This window comes from Melitaea cinxia, chromosome 17 (genome assembly GCF_905220565.1).
Source record: "Melitaea cinxia chromosome 17, ilMelCinx1.1, whole genome shotgun sequence".
In the NCBI taxonomy this organism is placed as follows: domain Eukaryota; kingdom Metazoa; phylum Arthropoda; class Insecta; order Lepidoptera; family Nymphalidae; genus Melitaea; species Melitaea cinxia.
In genome coordinates, this window is record NC_059410.1 from 8,597,344 (window position 1) to 8,612,679 (window position 15,336).

A 15,336-nucleotide genomic window follows, 5' to 3' on the forward strand; every position below is an offset into this window, starting at 1 on the left:
AATCAATGTTTAAATATTAATCTAAGGGACTTATTTAACGTCTATAATAAATAACATATTTAAACAATTTGAGAAAAATGTTTTACGTATGAATTGGCTTAAAAGAAGAGTCGAAAACTTATTTACGAGATGTTAAAACACATATCGAATTGTACTATTACCCTGCCGCCGTTATTAATCAGACACACGAACAAAATTGGTTCAACATGTAGGGTAGTAATGTGACAACTGTACGAATGCTCCCACTGTCAGAATTCTATACAGCTCTCCCCTACTGTCGACAGTTATATCAAATTTATTTATTTGGAGATTAAAAGATAGCAAGGGTTTTGACAGAGGTGGGAAACAGAGATGGCGCTCTGTGTTACACGCAAAATATGGCGATTGAGAGTGGATATTGGATTGAAGAAACTAAATGTAGACAATAATTTACTATATATGTATATATAAAGAGCACTTATTACGTTCAACTTCACTTATCATCACTTCAGCCTATCTCAGTCGATTGCTGGACATAAGCCTCCCAAGTTCGCGCCAGACATCCCGGTTGTCCACAATCCTCTTCCAGCCTACACTGACGATCTTACGCAGATCGTCGGTCCAACGGGCCGGAAGACGTCCCACACTGCGTTTGCTAAGACGCGGTCTCCACTCCAGGACACGTCTGCTCCAACGGCCATCAGGCCTACGACACAGGTTACCAGCCCACTGCCACTTCAACTCGCTAATTCTGTAGGCTACGTCGGTTACCTACTTACTTTCAACTTACACATTTTTAACGAATTTCTGGTATATACGTATTTAAATATAACATCAGTCAAATAATGCAAAAAAAAAAACTTAAATTTTGTGGATTGTGGACATTTGGGAAATTACACGCAAGCTACACTACTCCTTTTCTTTTGTTTTTCTTTCTCATCTTTGACGTCCAAATTAAAAAAAAAAATGACCCAATAACTAAGTTGACAATGGAATTAATACGCGTATAGACCAGCACCATGCTCAAAGGACAAAATATAATTTCATTTGCGACTATTATATTCTGTGCTCATGATGACCTGACGGCACACTGCTAAAAGTTACAAACTAAAAAAACTCCTACTCGGTTTGTTGGTTTTATAGTTTCTGTAAAAGGGATAAGAAAGAAAAACCATTAAAAATTGAACAGTTTATATTAACTATTCTACAAATATGTATACTAATTATTATTTATAAATTATAAATATACAAACTAAAACTTCAGTTTGAAGTTCTTTGATTCAGGTCTCTTCTGTTTGTCTTCTGGTTGCTCTTGTATTTGTGTGGTTTTTATTAACATTTTTATGTATCTACCTTGTTGGTTGGACGGTAGGGATATACCCAATATTTGACAGTTCTTTATAATTTCTGTGCATCCCCTCAAATCTCTATTTCTTACTGCAAATAAAAAAACAGAAATGTTTAAAATAATTTCAGTACATTATTACTGTATGAAAGGGTAATAAAATTTAAACAAAAGTAGGATAAACGGCTTCTCAGAAAAATGTGTTGGAGGGCTAGATTATAATTACTACTAAATATAATTACAATTATAATTTATGAATGTTAAGAAATGGTCAAAATAAAACTTAATAATTGTTTGATTATTTATAAATGTTAAATAAAATCTTTGTTTTATGATGAGTGGACTCTCAAATCTTAAAAGAAATTCTAAGTAAGTTTCTAATTTAGCTAAATCTAAGAATATGTGTAAAGGAAAATATTGTATGGTAGTATGTTGGTCTACTGGTATTAGTCTAACTCACTACAGGCTGCTTTTGAAGAATATAATAATTATAATAAAAGATTCTTACACTTATATGAGAATAGAATCTGTAAGACATTAGCATATTCTTCCATCATTTTGTACTTTAGAAGTATCTGCAGCAACCTTATCACAGCATCCTCATTGTATTCTCTGAGTATGTTGATACTGAATGTTGTAGCCCTGTAATTAAAAAACGAGATATATTTCATAAGATTCTTTTCTTTTAATATATACAACTAACTGACCCAGCCATGCGTTGCTGTGGCTCAGTAATTATAATTTATTAAAATATATGTAATTTCTATATTCAGATGCGCCATCTATAATCTAAAAATAGAAATATGGTACTATCTACTGGATATCTATGCAACTTAGATGCCAAGATGCAATCTTATAGAGAAATAAAATACGGCGCCATCTACCAGATATCTGTGCAACTTAGATGCCAAATTGATGGGTATTAGGCGAAACTAGATGGCTATTAGGATTTTACAGAACTAATCGATGAATACTAAAGTTGTATAATAAACATTTAATTTGCAATAACAAATATTCAGATCAATAATTGAGATAAAAACTACCATATATCCCAAGGTGGACCAAATTAAAGATGCTTACAAAATTTGATAAAAATTGATTCAGTAGTTTTGCAGTTTATCGCTAACATACATCGTGACACGAAATTTTTATATATATAGAAGATATTATTTTGAAATGTTACTGTTAATTTTATTTTTATAATCCCATTATATTGTTCATAATCAAATAAATTAAGAACTATGTCTAATTTTTTAAAATATTCTAATAAAGCTATGTAGATGGTAAAAATCTTTTTTCATAAAAATGTAAAACACCATAAAAATACCAAGACTACGACAAACATCAGTACACTAAATAAATGTTTGTTATGATCAAGGATCAAACCATCGACTGCTAGATTAGTAGTGCTGTGTAACCCATATGTACCAATAAAATAATGAGAATAATTTGTAAACTTACTTGTCTTTTACTAAGTCTTGCAGCACTTTACAAGTATCTAATAAGTCATAAGATATTGTTTGATCAGAAAACCACGAGCTCGACCAACAGATATGCCAAAAACAAACAAGAGGATAGTGGTCATTCCATATTTGGCTAAATTCCAAAACATATTTTTTAAATATCACAATAGAGGCTTCTGATCTGTTCTGAATGGAATCATAAATAAGTTCACTAAATATACGCCTATAGAAACCTCTGAGACCTTTGTACTTTGTATAAGCTTCTTTTAATACTGAGAGACCTTTTTCAGAGTTTCCCTTCATGCACTGGGCTTTTGCGAGATAGTGAAGAAATTCACCATTTCTTATATAAAGACCGGGATTCAGTGTTTGGCAATACTTTCGAAGCAATTCCACTGCATCTACTTTCCCTAATAGACTGTAATGTCTAAACATTTGCTTCAGCACATCGTCTTTTATATGTTTTCGTTTATCTAAACAGTCGTTAACAATTTTTATTATTTGTTTGTCTTTATTCTTAGATAGGAACTCTTGTAAAGTGTTTTCGATTTCTTCAACAGTCAACTTTTCAACGTCTACTTTTGTACTACTCTCCATTCCCATAAAATATATCATATTATAATCGTTCTTAAAAAACAACCTATCTTTAAGTTTATACTTTTGTAAAGGTTCATTGTAAAAGAGATCAAACCCATCTATTGTCGTTGTGAAGCTTGAAGCACCTTGAAAGACTTTTTGAACATGAAATAATAAGCGAAAATATTTACTTGGATCCCTTATACGTTGCATTTTTGTAAATATTCCTGAAATATTTATGAATTTAGGTCAGTCATATGAAATATATTTTGTAGCATGATTAAAAACGATTATTTACGTAAATTAATGTTTTACATTATTTTAGTGCATTATTAAAACTTGAGACCAAAATTTTGTTTTGTAATGAAGATGTTTATCATTTGAGGTTACCTTATGACGGTCATTTTTGACATTTATAATTGTTTGTTCTGAAGTCTGTTCTGTACTGAGTTACTGATACTCTGAAATACGAGAATATTTTATTAAGTTTGTATTTTTTAATTCTTTATTGATAAATAAATATTTGAAATATTTGTTTATGTACATTTATCACATAATATTTAAATTAATAAGTATAACTATATCCATTAATGTTATCTGCGACATCTATTGCGTAATAGCAATACTTCTTAAAAAATTTTAAATATAATTTATACTAGACTATAATAGATGGCGTATTATGCTAAATTGTATAAAGAAAAAGAAACTATTCAAGATACAAAATGAATTTTATTTATTTACATAATTAATACAATTCATTGAAAAAGAAAAAGAAATGATAATTGTGCCTTTTTTAAGATTAGTACCTATTTGAATCCTTCTTTTGATTACCGCAAAAGCAAAATCTTACGATGCCAGTAACTTCATAATAATATTATACTAGCTGTGCCCGCGGCCTCGCCCGCGTTGAAATCAGTGTGTCACAAAGTTGTCCCGGCAAACTTCTAGTGAAACTCTCATTAAAATCGGCTTAGCCGTTCCGTAAACCTTCCTCTTGAACCGCATGAAAATCCGTTCAGTAGATTTTGAAGGAATCGATCACATACACTTTTGGGGACTTTGTTTTATAATACACTAACTGTTGCCCGCGACTACATCCGCGTGGTTATGATGATATGCATATTACTATTAAGATGTTTAACGTAATTTTTTTTATTTCAGTCACTTGAAATGCTTATTACACTGAGTAACTTTTTAAAAGTTATTATAATTTAATAGTTGTTCACAATTTATTATAATTTAATAGTTGTTTTTATAAAACCTCTCTATACACCACATTCTTAGTTTTATTTTCAGGCTTCAGTATAAAGAACCTATCGACGAACTTATAGCTGCTGTATATGTTTCATACAAACTATCAACCCCAATTAAACCCCCTTAGCGGTGGAATATCGCAAAATCTCTCTACTCTACTATTATAATCTACCTCCCTGCCAAATTTCATCTTTATCCATCCTAGATGGATGGACCCTCCAGCAGTTTGTTGGGTTATCGTGATGAGTGTCCTTTCTCTTTTATATATATAGATTACGATGCATTATTTGGACACCTCCTCACCATCTATAGAGCATATATTTTAAATTTCAAGTCTCTTACTTCTAAAACATAGGACTTTCATATACGATCTTAGCGAATGACTGCGTCTTATAAGGAGCCTACCTGCCAAATTTCAAGTTTGCAGGTGTTATAGTTTCGGAAATTTCGTGATGAGTGAGTGAAATTTCGCTTATATATAGATTAATAGGGCGGACTAATATAAATATATGTATACACGAATAAAAAGGTTATAGGTACATAATTATGTCTCAGTCAGTCAGTGAGTTCAGCCAATTACAGTCCACGGCTGGACATATGCCTCGCCCAGTTTGTGACAGACATCCCAGTTTTCCGCAATCCTCATGGAGCCTACACTGGCGCTCTTTCGTAGATCGTCGGTCGAGCAGGCCGGAGGACGCCCCACACAACACTTCTGCTCCAACGGTTATCGGTCAGTGCTACTACACAGGTGACCAGCCCACTGCCACCTCAACTTGCTATATCTGTAAACTGTGTCGGTCATATTCGTTCTCTCGCGCATAGTAGGTATCATTTCTAATCCTATCTTTGAGAGAGAACCCTGAGAAGTTACGTATATTAGTACTTAATCACTTTTAGAAATTAAAAATAATACTACGTCGTCAAGGAAGGATTAGAAATTTTATCTTCATTGCGTTACTCTTACGTATTCGTTCTTTTTTACATATTAAAGGTGATCGCCGACAATCGCCTGTCGATTAACATGCTGCTATTAGTCGTTGATGCCAACCTCACAGCGGGTGGCGACATCGGACACTGGCATTACAATGCTTGGTCACGATACAGTAACTGTCAAACTGTTCTGTTAGTTATTTTTCAGACTATTCGTTTCGTAAAATTAAATACATAATTTTGAAATATAATAGTTGTCAAACTTTTCCGTTAGACCTCTTTTTTAGTACAATAATAAACAGAATAATAGGTTAAAACTACTTTTACGAAAAACTAAATCTTGTATTGGTTTTAACTGCTACTGACTGCCCCATTTGGTTTTGTTGCAATTTTACCTTTTGGGAATGTTTGTGATAAATTTTTAAACAATGTTAGCAATTCAGCATTGGATAAGGAAACTTTTTGTATCAGAGGAAACTCAAACAACAACGTAAGGAATAAATTAAAAAGAATTTTTCCTTGTTTTGTTTAAATTGTTTGTTTTCTTATTATCTTTAACATTATCTTTGACTACATATATTAACTTCGTTAAGATTTACTTCCCCCCACGCTATAACTAAATTTCGTTCTAATTAATGTTGCAATTAGTCAAATTAAAATAGATTTATACTAGCGTTAATAAGGAATCATTAGCGGACAAAAATGTGCTGAGCTACCACTTTACATGGACACCGTTTTTTGTAGTCTTGTACTTAGGGCTGGGGGTCTTATTTTAATTAACGTGATGCAGCATATTTGGATCTTCAGTACTATATGCGCCCGCAGGCGAGCAGAAACTCTTTAATCGAATGATTTATGCTTCGTTCTTACGAAGTACTTGTCCCTCCATAAGTAATATGTTAACCGCCATTGTTTTTAACGTCTTTATTATTTTAAATGGGTGTCACAAATTGATTATATTTAAGATAGAGACATTATATCTTCATTAAATAAAAAAGTAAATACTTTTTTAACCTCGAGCTCTCAAAACATTCACGGCTTATTTAAAAGTTTTAAATACAAACATTTTAAGGAATTAAAATATAAAAAGTCCTTCTAGGTGCCAGAAATTATTTAAATAGTAGGGCCTACATTGGGCATCACAGGGCAAAGTTATATAAATAAACGCTACACCGAAAATTTGTATTTAAAAATTTGAAAAATAATTAACAAGTAACGCTTCCTACAATTGTAATTGTACTGATAAGAATGAAATAAAGTACATGTAGTAATACCACCATTAATGTTTTGTAATGCCAACGAATATGATGGATCTAAGTAAACGAGTATTTACTCGTGAATTTCTATTATTTATTTGTGTTAATAAGAAATATATACTTCTAGTATGTATTATATTATTAATAGTTTTTATTTACGAGTCTTCTCGCCAATTTTAGCAAACGCGTTAATCCGTATTTTTGCTTGTTATCATACACTAAGTGTTATCTTTAAGATTGTCAAAAGAATTATTATTTTGTTAAGGTTCCTTGAGTCACTCTTAAGGGCAAAGTAAAGAATCGCTGTCGGAAATTTTAAAAAAAAGTGATAAGGTGTATGCAAAATGGGCTGAAAATGCAATACGAGGCAAATAATTATTGTACTATATATTACTATGATTTAATTGAAATCAATCACAATGGTAATTAAAGTATAACATTGATCATTAAGTATGAAGTACATAGTACTTAAAGCTAATCTAAAGTTTGTATAATTTTCACAGCATATCACCCTAATTCTTTCCGATCATTCACAACGCTAAAACTGTCACAATACGATTAAAGAATGGGTAAGATATTCACAATGGTCTGTCGTTATCGATACAATCTGAAACGTTGAATGGTATCGATTATCGATCAAACAGTATGTTGTTTTACCCTCATTGTCCTGTCTACACCCCTATTAGAATCTAAACTAGGCGTGGATATCAAACAATGGTCTTTATTCCACGGTTGTCTAGCCGCGACATTATCCTATCTAGAGATTTCGTTACGATTACGTCTGTCTTAAAACGCCGTGGCAACGTTCGTAGGATCGCTGTAAAATTTAAATATTTTAACTCCTTTTAATATTATACTTATAGGTCGCATTTTGTATCATAGAATGCAGATTTAAAACAGCCATGTTTAATTTAATATCAAAAATATATTTGGCTAGCAACAATAAGAAGAATCGTATAGAATGAATCAAAAAAGGAATAATAAGATAGTATCGTTTAAAATGTTCAAAACACTTTTTTATACGTGACATTAAAGAAACTATCTATCTTTTATGAAAAATCTTAAAAGAAGAATGCAAAACGGTATACAGATCGTGACGTGTCACAAATCAAACCGATGTGGTGTGATACCTCGGAATAGTTGGCGTAGAAATGGGATACTTGTTGATAAAGGTACATACTGTAAGAAAATTTTTTTCATTAACAAACACATTATTGGTTTTATATTCCTTAATTCGTTCATAGCTATTTATTTTTATTATATTTATATTATTATGCCGTGTAGTGTCGGCCGAGTAGAATAACACCACCCTCTTTCTTCCCGTGGGGGTCGTAAAAGCTGACCGAGGGATAAACCTGGCTCAAAATCATCAGGGTCCTGGAGAAGGAAAACTTCATTTGTAACCCGGAATGGAGTCTCCGTCAAGCATTGATTTGTGGCATAGCTCTAAAATGTGAAAGACTCCTGCAGCCGAACTGGCTCCACACGTATCGACTCGTCGTTCCTGTGGGCCTAGCTAGTGAGGTCGAGAGGGTGGCGCAGAGTTTAGGCAACTCTGCGTTTTCCTGTAAAGTGTCCTAGGCGACACAGTGTCTGTCTGACACTGTCTAAATCGTCTGCAATAGACGGACTAAGGCCCATGATGATTTATAATTATTATTACTTTGTTTTTTGTTTAGTAGCCAAGCAAATCGTCAACCCGATCGTATCCGAACGTTAATTTTATCACAATTCATAAGAACAAAAGTTAAGCTACGAAAACTTTTCTATACTTAAAACCATGTCAAAATATTTTAGCAGTATGTGCGGTATACGCCGTGTTGGCGCAAAGGTCACAGCCATGGATTGTACCTGTTGCGCTGGCGGTTGCGGGTTCGATCCCCGCACATGACAACATTTGTATTGGCCATACAGGTGTTTGCCATGGTCTGAGTGTTTGTGCAGTCTTAGTTGGTTTCCCCACCGTGTCTCGAAGAGCACGTTAGGCCGTCGGTCCCGGTTGTTATCATGTACACCTGAAAGCGATCGTTACTTATCGTAGGGAATATATCCGCCAACCCACATTGGAGCAGCGTGGTGGATTAAGCTCTAATCCGTCCCCTACATGGGGAAAGAGGCCTATACCCAGTAGTGGGATATTACAGGCTGTACGTATGTGTGGTATTCTAAAGGTCTAATCTAACCCATACAGTAGACAAATATTAATAAATAATTTCATTACGTAATTTTTGTAGTTCAGCAGACATCGAATGTTTATTTCAGTGATAGTCGGGTAGCTATTGTAGTGTTAAGCCAAAATTGTTTTAATAGTTAAGATAGTATTTCCAACGGTCTATTGATCTGAAATCGGTGTAAAATCGTGAATTATTACTATCTCATTGGTCATCGGGTCAATAGAAATATCGCTTTTGTAGCAGATGATTTGCAGGTAACGGATATTGAATAAGATAAGTCATATTCAGTGCATAGTTATATTTTCGTATTCATAAAATGGAACACTTATGGTATCAATATTGTTTTTTATTTAATTATTAGACGTTATAAATAAAACTGTTTGCTTATTATTTATTTATTTTTGTATAAATTATTAACTGATTTAAGGAATAAGTATAATTAGTTTTAAACATAGAATATTATTTTATTTATTTATTGTGAAAAGAAACAAAGCCATTACATTTACATGTACGAGGACACTGTACCAATTCGTCATTGCCTATTACGTAGATAAAAAGTTGAAAGTCAGCTATTCATAATTTGTCTCCATCTTGTTTAATAATTTATCATATTTATTTTATTTGTGACAAAACACATTCTAGTATATTTCTTTTATAATATACAATACTTTTATTAAAACGCGGTGAAATTGTAATAGCATTTTTACAATAGGTATACCGTAAATAGTAAAGTTCTACAGTATACCGAAATTTATATACTTTTTATTATGTTTATTAGTTTTCAATTAATTACTTTTTGGAGCTTACTCCTTCACAATCGATTTTTTAACTGACTTCAAAAAAGGAGGAGGTTACTCAATTCGACCGTATAATTATATGTTTTTTTTTTTAATGTATGGTCGGGGATAATTCCGTCGTTTATGCACCGATTTCGATAATTCTTTTTTGTTGGAAAGGAGATATCCCTAGTTTGGTGATAAGGAAACCAGGATCTGATGATGGGATCTCAGAGAAATCGAGGGAAACTCTCGAAAATCCGCATAACTTTTTACTGGGTATACCGATTTTGATGATTTTTAATTTAATCGAAAGCCGATGTTTATCATGTGGTTATATTTAAATTTCATTGAGATCTGATTACAACTTTTGGAGTAATCTTTGATAACGCTAAATACGCGTGACATTTTTTTTGTCTACCTACGTTGTATTACTTGTCGATATAATTGAAGTCGGTTTTTCTTCGTTTGTTTATAATGACGATTTTATCATATAAAGGGGCCTTAGGGGTATGAAAAAAATATGAGAAGTAAAATTTACTGACATTGCTACGTTTTTGTAACGCCATCTATGTTTTCTAATAAACGTTACGACATTTTCTAATAGCACCACATATCGGAACTATATCGGGTATGGGTATGGCGTTATTTGATTAGTTTATTTTCCATTTGATATGGTATTAATATTTTTCTTAGACTAGTAAGCCTTTTTTGTGCTTATTTAGACAGTCGATTTGAACGAGTAAACTCCAGTCGTGCGTCGGAGCTGACATACATACTTTTTTAATTTGTTCATTGTAAATATGTATAAGATTGTAAAATTTCGATGTATTTTTACAATAAGTTTCTTATTTCAAAAAAAAATAACATATTCCTGACTAAGAAAAGACAGTTTGGTGATAGCAAAATTATTTTAAAAATTTATGATTCACAATAATTAATCCTATACATTTTATCAATAGATCGTTATAAATAACTTTGATCTAATTGCCTCTACATCGTCTTGTTTGTACACACGAGCGGAAATGTCTAGGGAATAAATCAACAGTTAACAAGACAACAATTAGCTAATAGAAAAGCTTTGGATTCAATTCAGAAATAAAATATATTTTTAATGATAGCCCGCTGTGTGTGGTGAAAGGACTGGAATGATGCAAAAAATCTGTCTTTGTGTATTGTCAGGCATCAGGCTTATTTTAGGTACTTACCTATATAATACGTGATATGTGATTTACTTTACAACCATTATACATTTATCGATATATTAATTTATGACTAAAATTTGTAGTAGTTTACCTATAGTAATGCAACTTTGTTAAGCTTAGTCAAATCTTTTGTTAAGAATAAATATAGCATTATAAATACTAAAGAAATATTTGGTGCGGAGGTGGTAAGGAGAGCACTTTTTATTATTTCTGAGTACAATAATAATGATAAATTAGTGTACACAATTTAATTTACGATAACTTAATATTTGGTAGGGCACAGCAGGAACTCCCTGCTCAAAATATGGAGCAGTCCGACTGGAGTAGTACCTCGACCTTACAGAAGACCACAGCTAAATAATACTGTTTTCAAGCAGTATTGTGTTCCTGTTGGTGAGTAAGGTGACCAGAGCTCCTCGGGGGATTGGGGATTAGATCGGCAACGCGCTTGCGATGCTTCTGGTGTTGCAGGCGTCTATAATCTACGGTAATCTCTTACCATCAGGTGAGCCATACGCTTGTTTGCCGACCTAGTGATATAAAAAAAAAATGCTAAAAACATCTACAGAGTATTAGGCTAGGTTAGCAAAACCATAAGCGACCAACGATCAATAGAAAATGTTTTTCATCACGATCACGCCCCACCATCCGTCATCACATACGACTTTAACCACGTAACAAAAATTGAGAGAATTTGACCGGGAAGTCTTAATGAATCCACGATATAGCCCCGATCTTGTACCCTCAGATATTTATATGTTTCGGTCTCTTCAGAATTCTTTAGGTGGTGTAAACTTAATATCAAGAGAAGACTGTCAAAACTACTTGTCACGGTTTTTTAATGAGAATTTCCACCACAGCAACAGAATCCTGTCACTACCTAGGTGTACCTAGTTGGCGGCAAGTTATCGAACAAAATGGTAAATGTATACTATAACTAAAGTAAATAAATCTTAGCTTGTATTTCTATATAAAATACGAAGAAACCCTTTCCCCGACGTAATATTTTAAAATACGATTTACTATCAATCGAAAAAAAAGAACAAAAAAGTGTCATAGATTGTAACCATAGTCTATTTTTTTTTTCCTTACTAAATTCTGTTTATGCAGAAGTATACACATAATTGCTTTCTAATTTCTAACATTATTATTTTTTCTATATTTACACTTATTTGCCTAGTTATCATATATGTACACTTATTTCCTAGTTACCATATATGTACGCTTATGTTCTACTTACGATGTAAATTTAACCTATGTTACTGTTAGTAAGGATTTAAAAAAAAAAAAAAAAAAACCGTCGGCGTCGGACCACGTCCTAGGCAGTCACAGGACTGTCGATCTGTAGTATAATAAGTAGAAAAATCGGCTGTAGTATTATAATGCATGCATGATAAACAAAGGCACGGGCATTTTGAGCCCGTGGATCAAAATTTATATAAAAAAAAAACCATAGTCTATTTCCATCAAGAAAATAGGGACTCGTCGTTGTCACTATCCACGCCCTTGACCAATTTAAGCATAGTAAATAACGTATATGTAAAAAACCTTTGAATTGAACAGTCGAAGAAAGTTTTTTTAGACAGGCAGATTAAACAGAACCCTTTATTAATATAAATTATTTACATATTTTTAAAAGAAAAAAGTACATAAACGAATCCATTTAAGGGGCATTATAGCCCAACAGAGAGACTAACCTGATTCCAGCAAACTGGAATGCAGGCTACAGTGACAGACATAAATCTAGCGTGGTGTCGGGTAAAGGTCAAACCGCTGTGGTTGCGGTGGATAGCAAAGCGATACGACTCCCGTATTTGAAGATAATTGAGAATAACGGTGGAACTCCTCGTGGAGTAAATGAGGACTCGGTATAAACATGTAGGCAAATCTCTGGGCTTTAACCGGACTACGACTAACGTTAAATTTCAATTATTCTGAATCTTTGTATACAAAAACAGAACAATTTTCGTTTTACGTGAATAGGCTATGTTTTGCATTAAATATTATTGTTTAATAAGCTTTAATTTTTAAGATTTGATTTTATAGTTTAAAGCATTGAAACGAACAGTTCGAAAGCCATTTAAGACTAGGCATACTTGACAACTAGGTTAGTTCAAAAAGCTTGTGCAAAAAATTTTCTTGTTCTAAATCAATTTGTTGATAGGCAAAAATAACCAGTAAAAAAATATATTTTTGGAAATTGTCTTATCTCGTGTATTAAGTAAAAATAAAATTGGGGCCTTTTTTATGTGTGCATAGACAAAGAAAGTAAAATGCATTACTTAATTGTGTTTGCTCGCAAACAAAAAAAAAACCGACTTCAATTACATCGACAAGTAATACAACGTAGGTAGACGAAAGGTTCGTCAAGTAAAAACGTATTATTAGATATAACTCGAAAAGTATTTGTTAGATCTCAAATCAATTTAAATGGGACCAAATGACACACACTACCTTTCGATTAAGTAAATACCCATTTCTCTTGATATCCATAAAATTCTTCACAAATTGTTGAGAAACAGTCCCTATGAAATGTCACATAGTTTAGGTCACTTGATTGGAAAACGCTAAATTAGTGTCATAACTATACTATTAAGCACTGTGTAGTCTCTTATCTATAAAATGCGAATGGTGGTTTGAATTGAATTGCCAATTAAATGAATCAGTTCTCAGATCATCGTCGCAAATAGTTCTCGTATTGATTGCGTAAATTATCAGCGGCCATTACTTATATTATCACTGATTTGGTTAGCGCGTCACCGCGTGATAGGTCCCAAAGGCGCCGAACGCATAAATTGTTTAAGAAAATAGACCGCCCACAATGGAGTATCAACTTATGGATATTAAAATGTCGCTTTTTAGGTTGCTTTGAAAATCTATGAACAATGTTGGTAATAGAATCGCCATAGGAGTTCTTTACATTACAGTAATAAGGAAACTTTTACACATAGTCGCAGTTGTTTGGAAGTAAGTAGTAGAGCATATTACTCGATTAAAAAAGTGTTAAGTACAATGTTATATTTAGCATACAGTTACGTTCAGCATTGACATGAGAACAGCTCTAATTGGAGTATAATTTATTCCTTTCGACTTTTCGCATCTGCGAATTTAATTGTCGGCGTTGGTTTATGTGTTATCATTGTAGACACTTCTCATATGTTTTAAAGATTATTTAGTAATATGATGTATTTGAAATATTTAAAACTCCAATAAACTTTCTTTAAAATTTAAGATAAATTTTATATTAGTTGCATTTTTTTATACAACTAGTCGGCAAACAAGCGTACGGCTCACCTGATGGTAAGCGATTACCGTAGCGTTACCGACCCTATCCCGACCCTACTCAGGAACTTACTATTTCCCAGGAAGTTACTATTTTTGTATAAAACATTATCTACAAAAAAATTAGTAGTATGTATATTATTTTATTTACTTTTTATATATTTTTTCTTTCTATTACAAATTTTTAACAACTGTAAAAGCTCTGTGCACGTCACAAAAACAAAAATAGACGGTTTACGAGGATTTCATCCAAACATACAAGCGTTTTTCTTTTTCTTCATCGTTATGAACGTGTTGTTTTAGGGCTCACTAACTTCAATTATTTTTAAAGAATAATTTATTAAATAAAATATATTAACGAGACTTCTTAGACTTTTGGAAGAAAAAATTAGATCATTAGAAAAAAAATCGTACTTAGTTAATATTTTACTTTACACACATAAGTTAAAGACAACAAATGTTTTTTGAATCAAAAAACTCTTAATATTTTTCTACCAATTTTGTGATATTCCTATATAAAAGTTTAAAATTGCTTTATTCAAAACACAGATTGAACTTTTATATAAAACAAATTCAATTTCTGTTGCCGTCACCGCTGTATTTGTTGGGGATTTTAGTTTTCTTTTTGAAATGATTTCGAGTGATAGTTTTTATATATTCTATAATATTCACAACAGAAGTATTTTATAAGACCGATGACTATTTTATACACATATATGTGAATAGAATAATTTAGACGACGGTTAATTTAAATGTCTTATAATTTATACTCCATAAAAAATACTAAGCCATTGGAACGAACAAACGCTTTGTTAATTAAATTTCAACTATTAGTTCACATTCTCCTTATATGTACCTACATATATTTGTTTATAAATTTTTAATCATAAATATTTTAATCACCCACTCAACTCCAAATATATATTTATAAACGTGTATTGGATGAGAATTTCCATTAATATTTTTTAAAAATAGTAATTAATTTTTTTAAGTAGAAGCTGACCTAAGTAGGAATCAGTTCTCATTTTTTTTTGTATACTACTTGTTTCAACACTATAATAGGTATTGCAGTTTGAATATTTCAAAATTATTT

At 32.2% G+C, this 15,336-nt stretch overlaps 1 protein-coding gene across 1 annotated transcript; it reads right to left on the reverse strand.

Annotated features, from left to right (window-relative positions):
• Positions 1-1,153: 1,153 nt before the first annotated feature.
• Positions 1,154-3,774, reverse strand: LOC123661571. Its single transcript, XM_045596524.1, has 4 exons — positions 3,679-3,774; positions 2,786-3,590; positions 1,833-1,966; positions 1,154-1,416 (listed from the first exon to the last, which is right to left on the reverse strand). The coding sequence occupies exons 2-4, from the start codon at positions 3,574-3,576 to the stop codon at positions 1,232-1,234; spliced, it is 1,110 nt and encodes a 369-aa protein (XP_045452480.1). The 5' UTR covers positions 3,577-3,590; positions 3,679-3,774; the 3' UTR covers positions 1,154-1,231.
• Positions 3,775-15,336: the final 11,562 nt, after the last annotated feature.

Excerpts from the sequence above, each read along its gene's own strand:
- LOC123661571 (XM_045596524.1), bottom strand. The coding sequence starts at position 3,576 with ATGCAACGTATAAGGGATCCAAGTAAATATTTTCGCTTATTATTTCAT. Across the intron at positions 1,967-2,785 it reads CAAGACTTAGTAAAAGACAA|GGCTACAACATTCAGTATCA; the intron begins GTAAGTTTACAA and ends TTTTAATTACAG. Across the intron at positions 1,417-1,832 it reads GATTCTATTCTCATATAAGT|TAAGAAATAGAGATTTGAGG; the intron begins GTAAGAATCTTT and ends TTTTATTTGCAG.